Genomic DNA, 26,650 nt, shown 5'->3' with positions numbered 1-26,650 from the left:
CAAACTGCTCCACTATTATCTGGCCACGTGTTGCACATTTAATGCTCCTCTTTCGGTTCTCTTTTCATTCTGGAGTCACTACTCTTCTGAAATATGCCATAGTTAATGTTCTTCCACGATGCTCATGATTCCGAAATCCCTGTGGAGTTGATATGATAAAGACGTTTTCAAAACCGTGGAAATTTTGATTTTTTTTTTGATTATCAGTGGCTGTATAAAACAGAGGCAGTATACTGTGTATAAAAGGCAGAACTGATGGATGGGCATTCTTCAGTGCATTTAGTAAAATGCCTAATTTGTGAAATGAAGGATATTTTAAAAAGTTTGTACTTAAACATGGAAGATGAGAGAAAGAATGATTGAAGACAGTTGCTTTATTAAATAATGCTATATGCCAAAAGTACAGTATAATCACATGCTTATTATTATTATTATTATTATTATTATTATTATTATTATTATTATTATTATTATTATTATTATTATTTGTGCACATTTTCAATTTACATGAAACCTAGCATCAAACCTCTTGCACATTAACTTTACTAATATATAGATATATAGCAAACTATATTTGGCATCATAGTAACATTTCTGTAACATATTTGCATATTTGTGCTTCTCATTTATCAAGTCCACACACTATAAGAACTGAACTTGTTTCAATTATTGTATGCTTTTTACAATTTTTTTTTACCTAAATTGATTGTATATTTTTAGAATTTTGATTTAGACATACTGTGCTGTTTTTGCATCTATGAAGTCTTGAGGATCTGTGTATGCTTGTATCTCTCCTCTGTGACTCTTAGATTTTCGTACTCTTCTTCTAGGTCTCTCATTTAAAAAAAAAGGGTTGGTAGGTTAGGACAGGTTAGTACTGCTGACCCTGTTGGGCATCTACTCTCACAATAGGCATTTATCATCAGCACCTTTGGTACTGTTACCATGGCAACGCTCTTTTCTCCACACACCGGCATCTTAGTTTTGAAATGCTTCCTATTCTGTCTAACTGTCTTAGTATAAAAAGTGTTTAACAGAAAAATAGAACCATATACAGTAAGGAAGACAAAAGAAAAGAAAGGCGAATAACAGTTGTTTATTTAACATTTTTTTTTCATTGAATTATTTTTAGGTTGAAATACAGTAACTGAACATATTCAAACAGAAGCATAAAATAGTTAACAAAGTTTATCAATGTGAATTTTTTTTCTTTAATGCATTTAAGTTTCATGCACAGAACAGTAGATACGCTATTGTCAATGTGGAATATACTGATTAGAACATTTTATATAGAGATCATGCAATAAATAATGGGTGGCTTTTCTTCATAAAACAGGTTTTGTAGTGCTTTATATACACAGTATCTAAAGGCTTATGATTTTTAGTTGCTTTCTGTGAGAAAGGAAATAGGTAAATCAGATTCATGAGTTGTTCCTATGGGCAAATGAGACAGTCTGTAGGAAGTAAAGGATGAGAGCAGTTTCTCAGTAGCCCCTTTGACTCTTTCCATTATAATACATAAGTCACTCAATGGAGTCAGTTGATGAATGTGAGTTTTTTTTTTGAAAGATCTCAAAAGCCAGGCAAATGTAATACCTTCTGCAACATGTACTATATATAAACTACATAAAGATGAGACCAAAATTCAAAACATTATGTGTGGCCGAACCCTAACACTGCACATCACCCTGAACACACCTTCCCCACCGTGAAACATGGTGGTGGCAGCATCATGTTGTGGGGATGCTTTTCCTCAGCAGGGACAGGGAAGCTAGTCAGAGCTGATGGTAAGATGGATGGAGCCAAATACAGGACAATCTTAGATGAAAACCTGTTAGAGTCTGCAAAAGACTTGAGACTGGGGTAGAGGTTCACCTTCCAGCAAGACAATGACACTAAACACAGCCAGAGCTACAATGGAGTGGTTTAGATCAATGAATATTCATGTGTTAGAATGGCCCAGTCAAAGTCCAGACCTACAGTACAGTATTTTCCGCACCATAAGGCGCACCGGATTATGGCGCAGTCTCAATTACGGGTCTATTTCTGTACTTAACCAATACATAAGGCGCACCGTATTATAAGGCGCATGCTAAAACATACGGTCCACAAAAAAGGTATCGGAAGCAAAACAGTGAGTTTAGTTGAACTTTATTCTACTATTTAACAATACACACACATTATTTTTTAATCATTCTTCTCCCACAGATCCATCAAAGTCCTCATCTACTGTGTCTTCTTAACTCGGAGCAGTAAATTTTCTTGCTTCCTCCACTCCCAAACCATAGATACATTGATGTTGAATACTTTCAGCAGCTCTATTCCCATTTACAACCGTGTAACTGATAGCCTGTAGTTTGTAATTGTGCCTCGTAAGCATCTGATTTTTATTGGCGGATGGCAAACCAACTTAAGGTGCATTTACCGCCACCTACTGGACTGGAGTGTAGAGCGCATAATGGTTAGGAAGAAACAAATGTTGTTTTGCAACATACCGGTAGTATACCTACCGGAGGCGTGGCGGAGTTAAGCGTACGTACTGTACGTATTACTTAATGTCCTCTGATTGGTTTATCGCTGCCAGCGTACGTAGTGTATGTATTACGTCCCTGTGTCAGCGGGAAATGGTCCGACGGTCAATCGAGCGGAGCGCTTACCAAAGTCGCACAACAATATTTTTACAGATTTTGGAACTCAGTGCAGTGCACATATAAGGCGCTCCGGATTATTAGGCGCACGGCCGATTTTTGAGAAAAAAATATTACCACCTTATAGTGTGGAAAATACTGTAAATTCAATTGAGAATCTGTGGCGAGACTTAAAAAAATTATTCGAGCCCCGTTCACAGACGCTCGCCATCCAATCTGACTGAGCTTGTGCTATTTTGCAAAGAAGAATGTTTTTCACTCTCTAGATGTGCAAAGCTGGTACCCCCAAAAGACTTGCAGCTGTAATTACAGCAAAAGGGGGTTCTACAAAGTATTGACTCAATGGGGTGAATACAAATGCAAGCCACACTTTTCAGATATTTATTTGTTAAAAAAAAGCCCTGTACACCATTTATCATTCTCCTTCCACTTCACAATTCCACTTTGTGTTGGTCTATCTTTTGTTTCTTTTGGTTGTGGTTGTAACATGTCAACATGTGAAAAACTGCATATTACCTTACAAAAAAAAAGTTTTTTTTCACACCATTCTATATAAACACTAGAAACTGATGTTGTATGAAAATCCCAGGAAATTAGCGGTTTCTCAAATCAAATCTGAAATCTTGCACCAAGCACCATGCCATGGTTAAAGTATGTTTAATGTGAACTTTAACTCAAGCTCTTGACTTGATTCTTTATGACTGTATGCATTGTGATTGGCAGATTAAATATCTTAATCAGTTCAATTCAGTCAATTTTTTCGAGCGCTTTTAACAGTTGACATTGTCTCAAAATTTTTAAATTTAAATTACTATTTATCTCTAACAGCTATCACTAATATGCAAGCCTGAATATATATGAACAAATGTGGACAGTAAAAGTGTAATAAAGTAGACAATGAGTATGTGTCCTTTTAGTTCATCTTAAAAATTGCCTAGTTATTAGCCTATAGCACGTCAACAGCTATAGCTCCTGGATCTCATTATGTTTGAGGCTACGTAATTATTCATGTTGCCAATTCTCTTATAAACACAGTGGTTAATTTTTATTTTTTTAAAATCTTTTCTAATTGACTTCATTCTTTTCCTTTTTGCCCTGTACCAATCCCCTCCCACCACACCTGTGAGCTATTATCTACGCTAGCTCACTGCTAATGGCACGTCTGTGCTAATGATTACAGACTTCCACCACGCTCTGTGCAAACACGCCCATATGCATTAAAGATTTTTTTTTTGTTCTCAAACTTCATTTCATTTCATTGTAAATTGATTTTAATTACTTCTATGTTTTAAAAGAAACTCCTCAGAGAACTGCGCTACTGAAATCATTAAGGATTGTCTAGTCTTGAGTTTTACACATTTAATGTTATTAGAACAAGAGTCTAAATGTAGAACGATTGAAGAGGATAACATGATGATCTCAGATTTATGATTTCTGTTTTTTTTATATGGTCTCAATAATGCTGCCCATGTGAGACATCATATTAAATCATATCATAATTGCATAGATTGTCACTAATATAGCCAGTAGGAAGCAGTGATCAGGGGGTTCTTTTTTTTGTTAACTATAAATTCTAGATCTCAACTTACTCTAAGATTTCTGTGTGTGTGTGTGTGTGTGTGTGTGTGTGTGTGTCTGTGTGTGTGTGTGTGTGTGTGTGTGTGAGAGTGAGAGAGAGAGAGAACGAGAGAGAGAGAATGAGAGAGAGAGAGAGAGAAAGAGTGAACGAGGAGAGAACGAGAGAGCGAATAACTGTAATAACTTTAGATGAGCAGATTTTGCTTTTGAAGATATCATGAAAAGTCTGTTGATTGTTCAGCTTAAGTGGGTGACTTACACCTTTAAGATCATGGCATTAATTTAAAGTTTAACATTCATTAAATACAGTTAGGATTAAAGAAGAACTTTAAAAAGGGAACTTACATGCTGAAAGCAAAAGATTATAGAACAGTATAAAGTACTAAGGCCTGTGGACATGGAGCAATTTTTTATTGATTCATCTTCAGTAACTGTTTCATGCTGGTCTGGGTTGAAGTGGATCTGCAGCCAATATTGGCATGCATACCTGGTTGGTTTGTGTATATTAGATATTTCCTGAGATTATCACACATACAAAAATCTCTAAAGCTTATACAGGAAAAGCAAAAAAAACTAACACGTGAAAACATCCATTGTGAATGGATAAGAGAAGTCCAAGGAGAATGGGCAGATTGCTAACTGGACGCTGACAGTGACTCAAACAACTACGCTTTACAATAAACAGAAATGCATATCCTTGATACAGATGGACTATAAGAGGAGAGGAAAATTAGATGTAAAAAAAAATTGTCAAGCTAGTGAATTTATTCCTTGTTGGAAGACAGGCAGACCACATCAGTTTCCAGTCCTGTCAGCCAGTAACTGGAATCTGAGGCTACATTGGGCAAATACTCATGGAAAAATACTGGAAAAATGAATACTGGAAATAAACCCTTATGTTTTGTTTATTATCACTTACTGTACTAATCACAACCTCAAAAGAAAAAAGAATGCTTTCTAACTAGCACATTTCCTAAAAAACAAGCTTTCTTTAGCAGTGAGTCACATATCACAACATTATCTTGTACAGAATAATTCAAGATTCAAGTGTTTATTGTCATATGTAAAAGAAACATCATACAACACTATAAAATTCTTACAGTATTTTGCGACTCCTCCAGCAACCTCTGACTTAATTTAAACAGGACGAACGGAAGACACAAAAACGTAAATAAAGAACTCAAAAGAAAGAGAAAAAAACAAACAGGAGTTAGGAGTGACTTTGGGCAAAATCAAACTTTAAATTGTCAACATTAGCTAATACAAAATCAGAAAAATATAATGTCTCAAAAAGTTTTAAGGGATCGGTTTTAAAATACATACCACAAAGTACTTGGACACGTCATTGGTGATGTACAGTAAACCTGGGATCAACAAGTGTTTTGGACTTCGTGACCTTTAGACAGCCACTTCACAGACATTTTACATGAATAGCTCGGCTTGTCTTGTAGATTTGGTACTGTTCCCCACTAGTCCTTGCTCAGTACTTGCTCAGTTCTGCACTACACAGTCAAGTGCACTTAACACATCCAGAGCCATTCATACTGTACCTCCAAGGTGACTAAGGAGGTGTCAATCCACTCTGGCACCGTTAACGGATGCTTAGTGTGACTGGTTCCAAATGAACACCACAAAAATATGTGTACCTTATACATTTAGAACTGTACATGGATTAGTGTAGAACACAAGCACATGCCTGAACTTCATCTAACATTTGATTGGATCATTATATCCAGCTTATTGACACCATCACCAAGGTGACCCAGCTGGGAGTTATCAGCCCTGGACTTGTGTCTGTGCTGGTTCAGATGGCCTTCCTTTTAAACCTAAAGATTGTTAAACCTAAGATGCTTAAGTGGTTGCAGGCCTTACATAGGGACTAATCTGCAAATCTTCTACAGCCCATCTCCTTGGGCTTGTACCTTCTCACCACCCTCATCTGGGTCACTCTATCACCAGGTGTGCTTACTTGGGTCACTTTTTTACAATGGCCTCCTCCATCCTCTCCTCCATGGATGATGTAAACTTCATCATTTGGTTTGATGATTGATGAAAGTCAACATCTGTGATGTTTTCTGGGAATTAGAGCTGCTTTACCAGGGATACACTCATTGGCCAGTTGTGTGCTACTCCAAACAGCCATGTTGCTGCCTTCAAGGGCATCTTCCCTACTCTGAAGGGGCAATTGGACAGGGCTCTGGTGTTGCAAATGGTGTCAGCAATTAACTTCATCACCTGGTCATACTACCAGAAGTGGCTTTGCCTTGTCCTTTTAGACAGCAGCTAAGAATATGTTCCAATTAGGCAAAAAGGACATGCTGGTGAGTTAACCTTTTCCTAACTGAGATGGTTGGATGAACTTGGCAACACATAACAGGAAGATTGGAAAGGAACAGAGAAGATTGACCTGCCGCAACATGAACCAGGAGTTCTTCTGATCTAATGCCCTAATCTAATGTTCCTATCTTGTGCATGCACATTGTTGACATGTCCTCACCATGTGGCTTGCGTTGCAGATACTCAACCCCAGCACCCAACTCTTCATAGACCAGATGCCACTTGTCCTTTTCCAGGACTTGGGTTGTTGTAAAGCTAGTAAAACTTGCTTGGATGAATATCTCTGTCTCCACCTGAGCTCTCTTCCAGCGCTGTGCCTCAGCCTGGACCACAGGGTCCACAGAGTCTTTCATTTTCTCAGTTTTCATTTTCATGCCAGCCTAGGAGACTTTTGGGCCTCTTGAATCCCTTACTCATGTAGTAATGTGAAATTTCCCACTCTATATTGCACAATATTTGAGGATTAGGGCTCCTGCTCTGAACTTTTACTGCAAAATAGAATATTTCTGACAAACATCTTTAAACATTTCCCTTCAAATCCACACATTTTTCTGTGTCATACAGCACTTCTTACTGCTGCATAATTCTGTGTTTGTGTGTGCATGCGTTAGCTCCTCCCTATGGACAGGACATAATGATGCAGACAGAACCCATCTGGATATAACACTCTGAGGGGCTAAGGGTCAGTAAGTCATAACGGAGGTCACACACAAACACACCCAATTGCAGGAGGCATGTGTGTGTTTGTGTGTCTGAATGTGGACCTATTTGTCTGCTGAAACCTTTCAGCTTTGTAATTTCTGCTGTTACTGCTGTCTTTACGTTAATTTTGTCACATTTCTGTTACAAATACACCAGTACAGACCCAAAAACAGTGCAGCACAAATGTTAGAATTACAGATTTCATTGCAAATGAATTACTGCTTTGTATCTCGGGCCAAATAAATGCAGATATTCATTAAGAATAATGTTCAAAATTCAGTGTACTTTGTGGCTGATCACATATTATCTTCCAGGTGAGTTTTAAAGCTAACACAAACCTAACATACAGGGTACGTAAGTTCTTGCAAGGGACCTGAAAAGAAGCTTCTTAGTCTTGTATTCCAGCTAATTCTAATAAGTCTAAAACATCCTAGACTCCCTGGAATCAAGTGTACATCCATCTCAGTGTACAACTTTGATTAATATGTTCATGCTGATCATCACAAGCCTTTTTTAAAATAGTAGAAATCTGTTTAGTAACAGTTGTATTCTGGAAGAGATCTTTTGGTTCCTCCATGTTTATTCTTACTAGTTAAACAGAACATTACCACATTTAAAAATAAATGTATTTAAGGGTCTCTGCGATACGGGTGGGGTTTTCTGTCAATAAACTAATAAACCTGTTTGCGTTTTTTTTTTAAGAGAATTTCCGTTTTTACCTAGACTACTACAGGCAATATGGTCATAGAAACAGAAATGGTTATTTTAATTTTCACACTAATGTTTCTACCTTTAAAGTAAATAGTGATATCAAACCCATTGAGATGCCCCACATGCTTGTTCATAATCCTTTAATATTGTGTAAGGTTATCTATACATGGGTTTAAAAGTCTTAAACTAAAAGCCAACAGTTTCCTAATTTTTTATCTGACTTTCAGCCATAAAATAATTAATTTATTCCTTTATACTGAATGAAAATATTTGATAAGTTGATTTCCATTCTGCTGGTAAAACCAATGTACCAATGTACTGATAAAAAGAATTTAACTTACTAGATAAACTTAGACTCTCTTTTTGAGAGTTCCCTTTGCTTAGAAAGCAGGTTTTACTGTCAGAAAGGAATTGAAATAAAACTGTTTTAGGTACAGTAACAGTAAACCTTCAGCTCCATCCTTTAAACTTTAGCTTCAAGCTAACCCTAATCCTAACCCTTGTGTTTTTTTAAAAATGTGATTATATGGCTGGCCTGAACTGGTATTTAAACATTTATCATCAACTATTAAGGCACAAAATTCCTATGAACAAAGAATTAAACTGTCCAATCCTTCATGACTTGACTTAATAGTGATGAAGTCAGGCTACCAAACACCAAGCACCAGTGATAATATTGAATGTTGTCACACGGCGAGTTTGAAACACGGAGGCAGAGTCAAGTGCACAAGGCAAGTTGAATTATCATACGTTAGGGTGAGAGTCGAGATAACGGAACAGAAACTAAGGTTAAAAAACACGAGAGCTAAACTTGAAACAAGTTATGACTATGGTTTAATCCAGAGAAACACAAGACTTGAAAAAAGGCTTGGCACAGACTGTTCATGAGGATTCAACACTGATACATTGCATTGAGGATGTGACATTAAATGGTGTAAATACATGGACAAATCAAATGGGAAAACACAAAACAGACAGGGAACAACCATTAACAAGACAGTGACAGAGACTAGACTGAAAACAAAAAACACTTGGCAATGTAAACATAGAAATTACAGAGCGGAACATAAACAAAACATGTATAGAAAAGGGCTTGTGCTGCCAGTTACTGTGTGCTGATGACCAGAATCATTACAGACAGGATGATTTTTTTTGTGTGTGTATCTTGACCTATCTATTGACTCCAAATACTGCAATTGTTCAGTTTAATCACTAGCTGAATTTATTGTAGATAAATTTGATGTTCCATTAAATATGAAAGTGTAAAATGTGTCAGCTCTTATAAAAGAATTGAATAAATAAGGAAGACCTGACCTTTAAATTTGGGTCACATATGTAAATTACGTTAATCTTCACTTTAAAGCCAAGTCATTATTTTTCAAATGACTTCTTATCAGATAACTAACCAGCACAACCTAACTCTGAGGCAATAATGCATAATGCATAAGCGATAAAGTGTGTGTGTGTGTTTGTGTGTGTGTGTGTGTGTGTGTGTGTGTGAGAGAGAGAGAGAGAGAGAGAGAGAGAGAGAGAGAGAGAGAGAGAGAGAGAGAGAGAGACTTGTTTTGTCTTACATATAACTCAGGGTTTAACAAGACCCTGGTTTAACTCAGGAAAAGGAAAACATATCCAAAAACAAAGCACATAGGGACAAACAAAAACAGAGATGACACTTGGAGAGTTTACTGTAACTGAGCGTACACTTTGCGGTGTGAAAATGACATATAAAAGGTCAATGAGTGTGTGATTGGTGTTGTAGCAAAGGCCCAGAAACATTTTTATTTTAAGGCTCAACTTGATTCTTTGAGTCCTGTAGGCCTGAGGGAGAGTCCATATATGTCCAAAAAACACTTTTGACGGGTTGTGTTTAAATGATGTTGGTGTTCGGATTGCAAGTGCAAATATGAAGCCAACTTTAAATGTGTCATTATATCAGCAGCAGTGACATTGGCTTAGCACAGAGAAGAAAACTAGCAATTAATAATTTTGGTTTATGTCATGTCCAAAAATATACAGTAGCTTCCATGTCATTATATTCAAGCGCCATGTGTCCCCTGCCTTTTGTGGTGTTTACTGACCCGATGTGTGAGCGTATAGTGCACACAGCAGCTTTTTATAATGCTGTTTTGTTTCTCTAATGGCAGAAACAATGCCTGAAGTTTTGTTTGAAATAACTGTAACATAAATGCATTAAGCATAAGCACTGATGTTTTGGTCTGAGCACACAAAAAAAGCTTTCTCAGACAAAAAATAATCACACATACTATTTTACCCATTTTTTGTTGAAAAAAAAAAAAGGAAGTACCCATCTAAACTATTGGGAACTGTCAGAGAATTGAGTGTAAACAGCATAACATCCTATAATGAGCAGAAGTCTAACTTTTAATGATAGCACCACGGACACACAAAATAGTCTCACTGCAATTGTTGTTTTACAGAATTGTTATATAGCTGCAATATACTGTATATATATAGCTGCAATATACTGTATATACCATTAAACAGCAGAATATTTTATTACTCATAATATATAACTATTGCAATTACAGTTAATTGCATCATTAAAAATGCTCTAGGGGTTATTTGGTTATTATTAGAGATAATCCTAATATGAAAAGCAAACTAATGACTCCAGATATCAGCTTCTGAGCGAGCAGACTTTGGGGCTATCTCAGGCGATTACAAATGACTGACAGCTAATATCTGCCTTCCTCTTCCCAGGTCCGTATATTCCCTTACTTAATTGGACGGGAGTCTGCCTTCGCTGATAATCTCAAATGGATGGCCTGCACTAACAAAGGTTTGGCTTCCTCAATTTCCCTTCCCATCATGCCACTCTGCAAAGATTTAGACAGGCTGTTTAATGAGCACTGAGAGCAGGCTAGATGGGAAAACTGAGTGTAAATAAATGACTTGTCACTCAGATGTTTATATGTTTGGCGATCGTGATCTTCCTTGGCCCGAGGGCTGCAAAAAATAGCAATTGGTAGAAATGATGCTGAATAGTAAATTGTAAATAGTGTGTATTTGTGTAGTGTGACTTTGTGTTTGTAAACTCCTACTCACATATATTTGTACTTAATGTTTACATTTCAAAGAAAAAAATACATTTAAATACCTACTAAAATCTAAAATATGAAATGAAATATATAACTTATGCTACTTTTTGTATTTGTTGTCATTAGTGGAATTGTATAGCTTAACTATATTATATATTCTTAAACAATTTTTCCTTCTTTCTATTTTTAAATTTTTTTTTCTTAATCAGGAAAAATTTAAATGTAATAAATACTGCTAATGCACAGTGTATTTTTGTATATTAATATTTGTATATTTAATAAATAATTAAATATATAAATATTGAAAATGTTTTGTGGAGCAGAGGTTTAAGACAGAGCAAAGCTTTACGACATTGTGCCACAGGGTATTTTTCTGGCATTGCCATCTGTTTTTTTTTTTTTCTCCCTTATACTCGGCATTTCATGTCACAAAGTCACAGGGTCAGCCTGACCATCTGTAATGATAACTTCAAAATATTTTTTTTCAGTGTTATACCATCTGTCTAAAAGTAGGTCATGTGTATTATATATAATATATTGAAAATTTTGCCTGGAGAACAGTGGCTGAGCAACAACATAGGAAAGATGATGTTGTGATAGTCATAATCTACAAATCAGTATACACCAGTGTGTGCAAAGTAATAGGACAGATTGCAAATTCTTTCAAGTTTCAAGAAACATGAATAAAAATACAACTGGAAATCTGACCACTACTCCTAGACTGTGCATATAAATCATATAAATAAACAGAATTTAAGAACATGAGTTAGAATTAAAATAAGAAGTTATCAATTAGTAAGAAGAAAGACATTACAAAAAAAAAACAATTAGAAATATGTTGTGTGTACTAAAATGCTGTATGCTTTATGTTTATTGAATCGTTTTTTGTTCATGTGTGTCAACCTTTTTTATTTATCAGCATGCTTAAAACCCATGTCTTTGTTTCAGACTTCAATTGTGTGCATATCATTACCATTCCATTATATCTAAGTCATTGTTTGAGAATATGTACATGTCTTGGGTTTTCCATCGTCTGGATGCACATGAAATGTTTCACATCACAGCAACCTTCAAAATCCATTTCCTCTTGCCCTGATTTTCCTCTTCAATGCTTCTCTCTGATGCCATTGTGTCACTGCATTTCCACTCAGATGGCTTCTGGACAGTGAGGACCTTGTATGGAAAATGGATCACTAGGAAAGATTTCTCTGGTCTAGTTTGACATTTTTTGTATCTCACCCTTTGTCCGACCTGAGCACTATAGATAAGTGAGTCATACAACAGACACAAGAGGACTAGCTATATTTATTATTATTCATTAATGGCTGTTGCATGAACAATGCATTACAATACAGTTTGTTTAGATTTATTTAAACTCAAGTATATTTCGTTTGGACAGTTTGTACTGTATCTGTGTACAAGTGGAATTGGGGCAATGGTGGCTCAAGTGGTTAAGGCTCTGGGTTGTTGATTGGAACACTTGGTCGAAGCACCAACACTGCCAAGCTGCCACTGTTGCCCCTGCACACTGACCCCTACCTTAAAGATGGGATATGTGGAGAAAGAATTTCACTGTGCTGTAATGTATATGTGACAAAATTAAGGCTTCTTTATTGTCTTTAACAGCACTAGTCAGAGAGAAAACAAGTCACTGGGTTATTTTAATGCCATTATTCAAATGCATAACCTACACAGGGATGTCATTTTACTGTATATAGCTGATGCAGTACACAGTGAAGTGAAACAACGTTCATCCGGGACCCTGTGCTACATAAAGTCACAAAGCCACATATAACAACACAGGATTGAGGGCTAAAAAGGAAATTATCCTATTCATGTGAAGTGTATTTGTGGAGCCTTGTGCAAAGACAAAAGACACAATATACAATACACTACAGGAGAGATAGATAAAATAACACTCAGTGTGGCTCTGAATCCAAAAAAGGATGCTTTTTTTTAACATAAGCAGACCTTAACTTATTCATTCACAGCATTTAGCAGACACCTTTATCTAGTGCGACTTACGATTATCTCATTTATTCAGTTTTGCAATTGAGGGTTGAGGGCCTTGTTCAGGGGCCAGGAGCAGCATATGACATATGACTGCAGCAGTTCATAGCACCATTAAACTATGATGTGCTGTAATTCAAATGTGCTACATATTGTGGTATATAACTTACTATTTAAGTTTTCATCACTCATTTAGTCCTGAATGAAAATTCTAGTGTTTGAGCAGGTTTAGAGTGGATTCAGAAAAATGTAAACATCTCTGATTGGTCATTGTGTTGCCAATACGCATGTGCTCAATAGACACCTCTGTGTTAGGCTACATGCTCAATGCTGCAAAACATGTGAATAGAAAACTTCAGAACACAAATACACCTTGGACCAAATCAGCTGTCGGTGGGTATAGAATTACGTTGCAAAAAAGTCAGGTTTCAATTTCAGTACTGACTAGGTACCATAATAGTGACAACAATAGACAACAATACTACACTGATGTAAAAAGGGATCAGAACAGTTACACTTTCTTGCATGTTGCATAGCAAAAGCTAAGGCTCCCTTTTCTTCTTTTTCTTCCACCCTGTTCTCTTCCTGCTCATTTCTTTTTTAATAATCTGATTTAGGCTGGTAGTCTGTGACTCCTTTCTATCCCGTCTGCTGAATTTTACTGACAGCGCCTTGTAAAAGACCAAACCACTTTTCTTTTGATAGGGGGATCACTAATGTTGGAGGGCAGATACATAGCATGTACCACTAAGTGCCAATTATTCCAAGCCTGTCTACCATGTTCTAGCTACATGTTTATTATAATTTTGTCATTTATTTTGTTTTTAACTCCGATCTTGCCTTACCTTGTTGGGTCCTGTTCACAGCCTGATTGACCTGTGCCTGTTCTGACCCTGCTCTTTCCCTTGTTTGCTAAGTTTTGTTGTACTTTCTACTTACTTTAGAATTTTTTTCTTTTTTATATGTTTTTTTCTAATTTTGGGACAATTAGTAATAAGCAGTATGTTTTTGCTGTCATAATAATATTACAGATTACGGATTAATATTACGCTCCCCATTTTCCAGATCCACTATTACCCCCTGTCTGATGCCCTTGTTTGGGCCATTCTACATCCTTGTTCTACATCCTTTTTGTGGAAGTCGTGGCCTAATGGTTAGATAGTTGTGACTCATAACCCTAAGGTTGTGGGTTCAAATCTCATACCACGACTGAGGTGCCCTTGAGCAAGGCACCGAACCCCCCCAACTGCTCCCTGGGTGCCACAGCATAAATGGCTGCCCACTGCTCCGTGTGTGTGTGTGTGTGTGTGTGTGTGTGTGTGTGTGTGTGTGTGTGTGTGTGTGTGTGTGTGTGTGTGTGTGTGTGTGTGTGCGCGCGCATTTTGAATGGGTTAAATGCAGAGAATGAATTCTGAGTATGGGTCACCATACTATTATTAGAAACCAGATTAAAGGTGGTCTTCACATGGACATGTATATAGACTACAGTCTATATATATCATGAATCTATAGGTCTCTGTAGATCCTCTAATATCTAATGTTTGCTAATATCTGAAAATCTTTCCAAGCTGATACAGTATAACCTGTGTATAGATCTCTTGAATATCAACAATGGAAAACTGTTGCCATATTGTTTTAAACATTTTTTAGGCTAGTTCGATGACTCTCACCTTACAAGTTGGAAAATATAATTCATTATCTTTAGCTAATGTATTAACTGCATTACACCTGTTCATTATATTTGTGCTCATGTGTTCATTATTGCTTTTTTCAAACTCAGGTTATTTTACTCAGATCTCCACCTTAGCTGATGTTCAGGAAAATGTGATGGAGTACCTGCATGTGCTCAGTAGACCAAAAGTGATCGATCAGGAACATGATGTGGTTTGGACCGAGGCTTACATCGATAACACAGTAAGTAGCGCCACATAATACCTGCAAGACCAGAACATATATCACAGCCACACACATACATACAAAAGAAAAAAGCCTTAAATTAACAGGAGTTTTTATAGTAGCAGTGGAAATAATCCAGTGCAGGGTTTTTTTTGCTTTTTGAAGTAATTTTGCTGTTATTTCAAGCTTTATATACACAAAATAGCGTGTAAACTCACTCTGAACAAAGCACTGATGTTGGCTAGGGTGTACTTGTAGGATGCCATTTTGTCTTATTGTACTTCATTATCCCAACAAACTACTGTTGAAAAAGGAGGGAAATCTTACCCTAGAGATGCTCAAAAGTGTAGTGAATATGGAGTTTTTCAGTGAAGTGTTTGCAGACTTTGTTTTATACTGCATTCAACATGACATACTCCCACTGTATGAATATAAGATTTCGCAAACAAATACAAAGAAATAAGTGGAGGGATGAAGTGTTAGTCTCACAACCTTACTGCAACATTTAGCAATAAGAAATGACAACTTAAGAGTATTTTGGTGATTATTTTGAAAGGTGCACAGTTTACGTGAATTCACAGTAATATCTGAGATTGATTAATTTGTGAATAATGTGTTGTAGGCTGATGATGAAGATGATAATGATGATGATGATGATGATGATGATGATTGTTGCTGTTGTTTGAAAAACTTTGTTATAGCTTCCTCAGGCTCAAAAGGTAATATTACTACCCAAAACCATCACCATGAAATTAAGTGTGAGCACAATCATCAGTGTTTTAGCTAACAGCTGAACCTTGGATGTGTTTTGACAGACATTGTTCATTAAATTGTGTATTGTGAAACATGATTGCAGCCATTTGTGGTTACTTTTATGGCTGGCCTTTGCTTTGTGTGTTAATGATTATCTTGAACATCTTGCTCACCTTCCATGGTTGTGGCTTCTGTAACTGCTGTCCCCCATCCTATATGCATGTCTACATTTGTTTGATATGTTCTTGAGATATAATGTTGTGCTGCAGTCATAAAACTGAGACTATTTTTTGTTACAAGTTACTGTATTGTCAGCATTATATATACTAAAATTAATTTGTGCCTTTTTGGAGGTGTCCAGGTTCAGAACTAAATTCTTTGTCATCTTGCACTCCAATTAAACACCATTGTACTGAGAGTAAAATTTAATACAATGTTATTAGAATTACATGATTTACACAAACCAATCTCAGTCTCTTTACCTGAAACAGGATCCGAATCTCAAGGTTTGCCCTTTGTGACTTATGTGGTTAAAGCCATACAGCTCATGATCTTATGTTCAAAAAACCTAATTCGCAAAGCGTGCATTTTACTAACCCTCTTACTAATCTACTTCTTTCAGCTCCGAATCAATCGCAAGATTACGAATAGGATGCTATCACACACTGTGAGTTGTTAAGAGTTTGCCTCAGGCTGTGATTAATGGCTGTTGTAGTTGTGGTTCCACTTGAGTGGAGGCTGGCAGGGCAGAACGTCCTCTAAGCTCTCGCAGAGCTTCTGAATCCCGACCACAGCTCACTACCTCCATCCATCATCCTATGGCTTATTTAGTTTTGTTCTTCCAACAGCCAGGATAAACTGACTTTGGATAGTTCAGAAAGTATGTGGAGAGTTCTGGTGCTGATTTTTAAGGATGTAGAAAAAAAGAAGTGGAAAAAAAAGGAAGTTGGTTGGATATGATATGTACTTTTTGGATAGCACCCCTTAGAAAAATACACAATGGCCTCCAGAGTCTCAGCATGTGCTTTATAATTTAGAGATTAAAATTCCAAAAAATTAATGTTTATTTCAACCATCCATCTATCTATTTATCCATCCATTTTCTCAACCGCTTATCCTATGAAGGGTCTCACAGGGCCTGGATTCTGTCCCGGGGACTTGGGACACACATTGAGCACACCCCGGATGGGGTGCAAGTCCATCACAGGGCACAATCCCATTCACACACTCATATACCCATTCACACACTACAGACAAGTAGAGATTTCATTCAGTTTACCATTAATTTATTTGGACTAGGAGAGGAAAGAAGAGTATCTGGAGGAAACCGCGAAGCATGGCGAGAACATGCAAATTCATCATTATACATGCAGGACACTATATGCATTCATCTTGTAGGGCAACTCCTTGCCCTCACCTCATTCATTATTAACTGCTTTATCATAGGAGATAAGGTTGCTATGGTCACCCAAACTCCATTTGTCACAGAGACCCATATTCTGCCACTGGAAGGAAACAGGGCCAACCTCCCCATCCAGCAGCTAAAGGTGTATGCAAAAGATCTTAGCTCTCATCTCTTTGTCCTTTATATCCGTGTGCCTGTAAACTCCATTTACTTTAACCTCACCCTAGAAAAAGTGCTCCAGGATTGTGTGTGCCCTTTAAAGATGTACAGACTCTCTTCACCTTTGGACTCGGGTTATCATAAAATATTACCATTTTAAAAAGTGACATTTGTTCAGTTGCACTGCAGACAATAATTATGACAGCAGCCTGAGCACCATGTACTCTCATTTTGCATGCAGATGAACATTCTGGTTGTATTATTATTATAATTATTATTGCTGTTTGAAACTGATTCTAATATTAGATGGTTAATACATAAGCTCTTCATGACAGCTGACTTAAAAATTCATCCTGTTCTAAATACGGAGTCAAGTGACAAAATGGGCAACATTATGACAACTGACTTATAATGTAATTAATATATTATTCATAAAATTCTGATGATGTCACATGTCAAAGACCAAAACCAATCACTTTAATTTAAGGCATAGCTTCTAAACCATTATGTTTCTCCAATAATTTAATTATTTATAAAGTTGTTCTATGTGTGCAGTATTGAATAATGTAATATTTACTACTTAAAATGTTATTTTAGTCTCCATTCAATTTAGTCAGTGACCTAGTGAAGCAGTATTGATGTATTCACTCATTGAGTCACTTCTTTAAGTCAGTAAAGGCATCTGCCAAAAGTGTAAAATGTAATTTTAAATTCAGCTTCATTCAAGGTAAAATATTTCAGAAAACTGCATTAGCACCCTGTCCAACATGGTGTAAAGATGATACACTAGACACTGGCAGTGTGCAGAGCTTATTTTAACATAAAGTAAGTGAGCCCAACAATTGTCCAGAAAGGGTTGAGAATCCCTAGTTTACAACAAAATATAATGTACACTTATAATGTACATATCAAGCCATTGTTATGATGTTGTGGTATGTATAAAACCCTTATAAGCAGAAATCAGAGAGTTTACTTAAGTGCCAAAGAAAGTATTCATAAACTTTGTGTTACAGTGTAGGTTTGTGCAATATAGATTTTTTCCTTGGTAATCAATTCTTCTTCTTCTTCTTCTTCTTCTTCTTCTTCTTCTTCTTCTTCTTCTTATTATTATTATTATTATTATTATTATTATTATTATTATTATTATTTAATTATAACCATAAATTATCACCATAATCACCATTTATTTACTTGAAATGTTTGAGTAAAAAACAACAGGAGACATCATTTCCATCATTTCCACACTGTCAGTGCAGGATTTCGTAATAATCATATCAGCCATGAAGTCCGAACCTGTGGCAAGCGATTCTGCAGCAAAACTGTAAAGAAACCCAAATATTTTGATATAAATTTACCATCCAGTTTAATAGGAACACTTTTACCTGCTTATGTATTATTCTATACATTTGTTATCCAGTCTGTCAGTCATCAGCTCAAAATCATGCAAATACAGTCAAGCTTTTCAGTAACAACAACATGGGGAAAATAATAATACTAATGCTGTTCCCTTTCGGGGGAACTCGACGCTGCTTCAAAAAATGGGTCTTTCCCTTTCTCTTGCTCTCTTCCCTGACTCTGTGCGCTTAGTTTCGGTTTTGCACAGTTTTTCTCCCAACCCGGAAGAGAGCATGTTGCTTTTCGTGTCGGGCTCTGAGGAGCTTGATGCAGACAGGGAGGGGCTTTCCCCCTCTGATCTGGCCCACAATCAGTGGCATCCGAGGAGCTCCTTGAGGTGGTGAAACGTGCTGTGTCTAAATTGAATTTAGATTGGCCTGTGCTTCCTTCCAAGCCTTGTAGATCTACTTCAGCCTTTGTGGGTTAGGCCGATATGCCAGCAGGCCAAGTGCCTATCAGGCTGACTTGCTGAAAGAGCTTGATGGTGGCGAGGGATTTACCCTCCGGCGGTAACTGAGCTCCACAAAGCCATAGAAGCGTCCTTTTCAGGAGGGTTTCCCCTACTTCCTGCCCTGCCACCTCCAGTGCTAGAGGGAGCAGTAGGGTCTGTGCTCGCTCCTCTTCCTTGCACAGATTTGTACCCTGGGTTAGCACCTGCCAGTGCACTGTCTCTAGGCATCGGGTTAAACCCAGAAAAATGTGTACTTTCTCAGGGAATCACAGGGAAGCACATTTCTGGGGGTAGTTTGGGACTCCACAACAATGTGGGCTTGCCTGTCCCTCTAAATTGAAGTTTGTGAGAGTTTCTGTGTACTGGTTTTAGGACTGCTAAGTAGTATTTCTGTTTTATCGGAGTTTAACAACAGAAAATTACAGCTCATCCAATCTTTTATCTCTCTAACACACTCGGTTAATTTGGACAATTTAGCTATTTCATCTGGTTTTGATGAGATATATAACTGTGTATCAGCAGCATAACAGTGGAAACTAATCCCATGTCTTCTAATAATGTTCCTTAATGGAAGCATGTATATCGAGAAAAGCAGAGGTCCTAGGACTGATCCTTGAGGGACCCCATAATAAACTGGTATCGCAAAAGATCACTTAATGGTATCGATCAGACAGGTACTGTAGGATCGAAACCAACTTAAAGCCTGTCCATGAATACCTGTGTAATTTTGTAAGCAATCTAGGAGAATGTTGTGATCTATAGTGTCGAATGCAGCCATAAGGTCAAGTAGAACTAATAGGGATATACAGTCTTGGTCCGAAGCTAGGAAAAAGTCATTTGTAACTTTCACAAGTGCAGCTTCTGTGCTATGATGGGGCCTGAAACCTGACTGAAACTTTTCAAAGATGTTGTTCTCCTGTAAGAAGGAGCTCAGTTGAACAGACACATTTTCTAAAATTTTAGACATAAACGGAAGATGTGAAATAGGTTTGTAATTTGATAGTTCATTAGGATCTAAATTCTGTTTCTTAATGAGTGGCCTAATAACTGACAACTTGAAAGATTTAAGGACATAACCTAAAGATAGCGAAGAGTTAATGATATTAAGAAGAGACTCACCAGCTTTATGTAACACTTCTTTCAGTAATTTAGTTGGAATGGGGTCTAGAGAAAAAGTTGTTGAAAAGCTGTAGTAATAAGCTTATCTAACTCTTCCTGTCCTATACTTGTAAAGTGTTGTAGTTTTGAGGTTAGAGCTTTAGATGAGCTTTAGGTGGTTCACAAGGTGCTTTTGTTCCTGATGCTTTCAATTTTATCAGTGAAGAATCTCATAAAGTCCTCACTGCTGAACTGTGATGGAATAGTGTGTTCAGATTTCTGTTTTTTTGTTAATCTAGCCACTGTGCTAAATAAAAAACTGGGATTGTTCTGGTTATTTCCTATGAGTTTAATCAGGTGCTCAGCCCTAGCAGTTTTTAGAGCCTGTCTATAGCTGGACATACAGTACTGTCCTTATACGCAATTCTGAAAACCTCTTAATTTAGTTTTTCTCCACTTTCGCTCGAGGTTACGGGTTTTTCTCTTGAGGGTGTGAGTATGACTATTATAGCATGGTGCAGATGTTTTGTCTCTAACTTTCTTTAATCGAATGGGTGCAACAGTGTCTAATGAGCTAGTGAATATAGCACCTATGCTGTTGGTCATTACATCTAGATCATTTGTGTTTCATCCTCACAAACATCCCCTCAGGTTTATATGAGTTACGTGCCTTGGGCTTCATACCCTTATTATGTGGAAACGACCCCGATTCTTGGCCTTGGGTCCCACTCTATTGATGTGTCACCATTGCAGGACTTTTTTGACGGATGCCTTGCTTTCGGGCTGGGGAGCAGACTTGGATGACTGCCCTGCCCAGGGTCTATGGGAGTGCCCCTAATCTCTCATGGCACAAAAATTTCGTGGAGATGATGGCCAAGTTTCTTGCATTAAAACACTTTCATCCACCTAAGGGTGTGCCATGTTTTAGTGCGCACAGACAGTGGTGGTGTCCTATATCAATCATCAGGGCAGTCTGCGTTTGTGCCCCCTGTTCAGGTTGGCACAGCAGATTCTGCTCTGGGCAGAGACCAGGTTTCTTTAGCTGAGAACGATTTTCATCCCAGGGCAGGTAAACCAGGAGGCAGACTTCCTGTCTAGGCAGGTGCTGAGGCCCAGGGAGTGGCGTCCCCCCCCCATGTGGTACACCAAATTTGGCAAATTTTCGGCCAGGTGGAAGCTGAACTGTTTGCCTCCAAGGAGTTGACCCACTGCCTGGTTTTTCTTCTCTTGGTACGGACATGGACGAGGCTCCCTTTGTATGCCTATCCCTCGGTAGCTCTGCTCCCGCAAGTCCTAGCCAGAGATGCTCCTTGCTGGCCCTCTTGAGTTTGATTCACAGACCTAGTCTCCCTCCTAAATGGCACCCCATGGGAGGTTCCTGTCAGGAAGGCTCTACTCTCTCAGGGAAGGGGCAATCCTACACCCTTGCGCAATATGTGAAGCTCTTGGTCTGGACCAGTTCCTAGAGGCAGGCCTCTCATCTGAAGTGACAGAGACTCTATTAAATGCTAGGGCTCCCACTACTAGGCAGCTGTATGCTCTGAAGTGGAGGCTTTTTGATGGTATACTGTCAGGATCCAGTAGACTGCCCACAGTACAGTGCTGGAGTTTTTGCAGTCTTGCTTTTTTCGGGGCTTTCTTGGGAAGGCACCCTCTGGTCTCTTGATTCTGCATGCTGTCAGGCTTAGACCTTCTTGAAAATTGTTCTGGGACCTCTCTGTGGTGCTAACGGGGCTGTAGTCAGCCTGTGAGAAGTTTTTGACCCTGACAGCTATGCTCCTAGCCTTGGCCTCTCTCAAAAGAGTGGGGGAGAGTTGCACACCCTGTTGATTGCCCCCGTCTGCCTAAAATTTGCCCCTGCCATGTCCAAGGCTATCCTGCACTCCAGGGCAGGATTTGTTTCTAAGGTGCCCAGGATGGTTGGTTGCACAGTCATCCTGCAGGTCTACTATCCTCTGCTTTGCCCAGTAAGGGCCTTGAGGACTTATGTCCACAGATCAAGCTTGTGGTGTAACTCCTCCTCCCTGTTTGTCTGTTTTGGGAGATGGATCTGGGGTAATCCTGTTTCCAAACAGCGCCTGGTGCACTGGGTAGTGAATGCCATTGATCAGACCTATGAGGTGTGTGGTCTTGCTTTGCCTCTCAGTAAAGATATCCCCTTAAAGATATTTGTGCTGTGACCGGTTGGTCCTCTCCGAGCACCTTTATCAGGTTCTATAACCTGGAACTGGACCCCACTCCAGGGTCCAAGGTAGGGGTGGGCAATATAGCCTCAAAATTATATCAAGATATTTCAAAAATCTTCGCAATAATGATATTTATAACAGTATAGAAAAAATATGGAACAACATTTTATTGGCAATTGCAGCTGGCAGGCAGCAGCATATATTAATGCAAACAAAATGATGGGCAATTTCATGGACGGTATGATATGGCAAACTCCTAATCCCAGGTCTTGCAGGGCTATTGATGTTCTGTTTCCAGTCTGCTCATGCTCTCTCATGGCCTCTGGCACAGTCATCGACCAGTGTGTGGCGGCATGGGTATTGGATGACAGGATAACTTGTTGATCACTCCAGAGCATCATATGTTTATTAATTTCCAATTAACCCCATTTGTCATATTATTACCATTGTGTGACTCAGACTTGCTGAGGTCACTGACTTACAAAATAATTTGTTATCATTTTGTATTGTAGATAGAGGGTGTTTGGTATGCACTTACATGTCTATTTTAAATTGAGAAAGATCTCTCATTTCTGAACCTGCAGCAGCCGTTACACAACAATTACCTAGCAGCTGTGCCACATTTGTTGTTGAACACACATGTTCACATTTGAGAAAACAGCAGTATATTTCATTAGGAATCATATAGTTAATTCTCCACAAGCATAAGCTTTCTTTCTCTTAAAGGACTCCTTGCTTCCTTGTGAAGAACTTTGCAAGTAATCTTTGAACTCACTATGGCTTTGTCCAACATGTACATGCATGTAGCATTGTAAAAATGGTTGTGTAGTCATGACAGATGAGTCAATAGGTTAGATAAAGCAGAAAGTTGTGTCTTTATTTCAGAACTGTGTAAGGAGAAGTCTAAAAGCAGAGTCTTTTAGAATAATATTACATTTCAGGCATCAGTGATATATCCAGTCACATAATCTCTATGTTGAACTGGGCTTCTGATGTTTTCTTATAATTAGTGATCAGTGGTCCATGCTGTATTGTTTTTATTGATCCTGTCATGAGCCAGAGATGTTACTGTTACTGTGCTATTTTGGGAAGGCTGGTTTCCTAATAGCCCCAATAAAAGCATCACTATTGATCCACTTTTTATATTTGGTGTCATAGCTGAGGTGGTATGATTATAGAAAATTACACTGAATAATGTATTATAAAAAATGAATCTGTAGGACATAATTTGTTTATTTTGTAGTAAACGTTGTACATTTGTCTTTTCCAGTCTTTGGTCTGTGTACATTTATTTTTTGCAAGTGGTGTATTTAAAGTATATTAATTTTTATAATGATAACGATAATGAAATCCACTCTTCATCTCCATCATTATACCTTAGAATATGTATAGAATATGGACCTCTATTTTCCCTTTCCAGTAAAGATTCCACAGACATTTTTATGTATTTTTTCTTTCTCTTGCTCTCCTTCAGCTGGAGGACAGTCAGGGCCCTGTACTGATGACCACAGTTGCTATGCCAGTTTTCAGCACAAAGAACGAAACAGTGAGTACTAATTAAATAATGCAGCACATTTTGAATACACTCATGACCTGTTTTCTTTGGCCAGTTATTTAAAATGTATATGTTTAGAAGCATTTTGTACAACCCAACATATTATAGAGGAAAAAATCTGTAGAGATTTGGAGAAAACTCTAGCGAACTCTAGCTATACAATTTCATTGATAAAATTTAACCTACACATGTACCTGCAGCAGGTCCCAGTGTCTAATGCAGCTATGTGGTTGGAATTGATTACAATAAAAGTCTTATAGAAAGCTATACATATAAATTCTAATGCTTTTGGAAAATGGGAATTTGGAAAAGTTTCATACTGGCCATGATATATAACAACAGAATTACAGATCACAGTACATAATCCTTGTACACAAATATAAAATTCTGTTTAGTATAAAATACAACGACAGACCTATGTCTTTTTTCTCCAGTCAGTCTCATTGGGTGCTTAATTCCCCAGTTTATCACTGCCCCAACGTGACCTTCAAAACTTTTTTAATCAATTGTTAAGGTTCAGGGTGTCAGACTAAACTTAATCAGTCCCTCCAGGAGTTTTTTTACGAGTTTTTTGGTGCATTTTTTTTCTTCTTCTAAATTTTCTTTCTTCTAAATGCAACTTAAGGAGATTTGTTTGCTTTTTTTTAGTGGAAAATTCCTTTATTTTGTGAAATCACAAGCACAGGATTCTTCTTTTAAAATAGCAATGAAGACACATATGTAACAACTTTCTATAATTGCTGTACTCATTCATGTACACAGAAATGGAAGAAGGCATCGACTTATCCTGTGTTGGTCATGTTGATCTCACATGATACACCTTGGCCCAAGTCTATGGGAAATCTGCAGTAATCGTCTCCATTTCTGTGATAAAGTGAGGGAAATCATGGAGGGACAGCCATTTAATGCTAACATTTTAATTGATCTTGTGTGTTTGAAAATTTTCAAACTAACTTGAATGATATTCCACCACTGCTTAATTATTGTCAGTAGCGCGGAGGTAAAATCGGACCCAAATGCAGGATAGCGCAGAAATAAACAGGTTTTAATGAAATAAAAACATGAAATAGGGACACAGACAAACCAGATCGGACATGAGACGACAACAACAGAAGACACCAGAGGATTCCGCTCTGCTCAAGGCAACACGGCACAGTTATATAGACAATGAACACATGAGGAACAGGTGTGCAGAGGCAGGGAGGAGTAAACAAGGGCGGGGCAGACACATGACAAAGAACAAAAACAAAAGCACATGGCCAAAAGTCCAGGCTGAGTCCTGACAATTATGAAGGTAAAATATCTTAAATTTCACACGAGTTGAAGGGACAGTTAGAGTTGAAATTGGTTGGAGTACTGTATGTCAATTTAAAAATGACTGTGAATGTGTCTATTACATACTATATCCTAACAATTATGTACTGTATATGAATATGTTTGAGTACTTATGATGTGTCTAATAATGCTTCTGTCTTAGAAGAATAAAGGAATTCTTCTTGGTGTGGTTGGCACAGATGTTCCAGTGTCTGAGCTTCTAAAGACTATCCCCAAGTACAAGGTACAACACCTGAGCCGAAATTATATGCATTCCTTTTTATGTAGCTCTAGTTTTAAATTCAGGAATGTTAAGAAAAGAACATGCTAAAATGTAAGCATGTAAAACATTATTAAATAAATGCTTTTAGGATTTGTACAATTTATTTGTTTTCTGGGAAAATATCAATACCGAGCTGTCATATGGTCATATTTGATAAGGATTTCTCCTCAAAATGTGCAGTAGGAATAATAACACAGAGAACTGTATTCCTCGCGCCAGAATGAAATAACAAACAACCGTAATTTACACTGTGTAAAAAGGAGTATAAATTTGTTATTATGTTAATGGCCTAGCTTGCATAAAGAGGAAAAGTCATATATGAACTTCATACAAATATTTAAGTTACTTTATACAGTCTATGACACAGGGCACGTTTGCTTTGGACTAAATCTGAGTGTGTTTGTTCTTTGGTCTGGTTTCAGACTCACTTGATTCTATCGAATACTGATGTACCTGCTTTCTTCATGAAAAGTAGAACACAGAAAGATTGTTTTCAATATTAATTTAATTCTCTTATGCACAGTAAGCTTCACATCTTACCTCTTCTGTGTCATACAATGTTTACCTATCACTCATGCTACACGCTTGTTGTGGAAACTAATGGTGATGTCATTGGCTAAATGACTCCATGCTCAGGATACCTTTCTTCGTGAACAAGTTCTTACCCGAGTATGAGTTGCTTTCACGTTCACAGGATCGCAGTTCAGTTCTGCTGCATCCGAACTCACACAACCTTCTACAGGAAGTCTCGGGTTCAATATCATGGTGCGCTTCCCGGTCCACATGACAGTTTTGACATTACTCGTTTTTCCTCCAATCAATGCTGTGCGCCAGGCTAAACTACCAGTGTAAAATCCTTCTCAAAGTGTCAGTAAAAAAATATCAGTGCTTATTTTTATATGGCATTCATGTTTTTTCCCTTTTTCATTCATTACTAGATGGTGGTCCTCAGTGTGATTATTATCAGAATACAACACAAGATATGCCAAGCACCATTTCCTTATTTGAATTGCTGCATCTCCCTCCGCTGATTGTTCTAAGCTTTTTTTCCTTACAAACAAAGAAAATGCAGCAAAGGCCGTTTTGCACTATTCCCTTTAAAGTAGCAAG

The 26,650-nt window shown here is 37.7% G+C and overlaps 1 protein-coding gene across 2 annotated transcripts in view; it reads left to right on the top strand.

Moving 5' to 3' along the window:
- cacna2d3a (calcium channel, voltage-dependent, alpha 2/delta subunit 3a) overlaps positions 1 to 26,650 on the top strand; it is a 198,881-nt gene that overhangs the window by 107,013 nt on the left and 65,218 nt on the right. The window contains exons 12-16 of one of the 2 annotated variants that reach the window (XM_047800316.1): positions 10,698 to 10,776; positions 14,826 to 14,959; positions 15,643 to 15,660; positions 23,863 to 23,934; positions 25,421 to 25,501. In XM_047800316.1, coding sequence (XP_047656272.1) covers positions 10,698 to 10,776; positions 14,826 to 14,959; positions 15,643 to 15,660; positions 23,863 to 23,934; positions 25,421 to 25,501 — 384 coding nt within the window. The remainder of the gene's footprint in view (positions 1 to 10,697; positions 10,777 to 14,825; positions 14,960 to 15,642; positions 15,661 to 23,862; positions 23,935 to 25,420; positions 25,502 to 26,650) is intronic. The other variant, XM_027166722.2, reaches the window with a different exon arrangement.

This window comes from Tachysurus fulvidraco, chromosome 14, assembly GCF_022655615.1.
Source record: "Tachysurus fulvidraco isolate hzauxx_2018 chromosome 14, HZAU_PFXX_2.0, whole genome shotgun sequence".
Lineage (NCBI taxonomy): Eukaryota > Metazoa > Chordata > Actinopteri > Siluriformes > Bagridae > Tachysurus > Tachysurus fulvidraco.
Note: the sequence above shows the minus strand (reverse complement) of the source record. Positions and strands in the feature narration are given on the sequence as shown.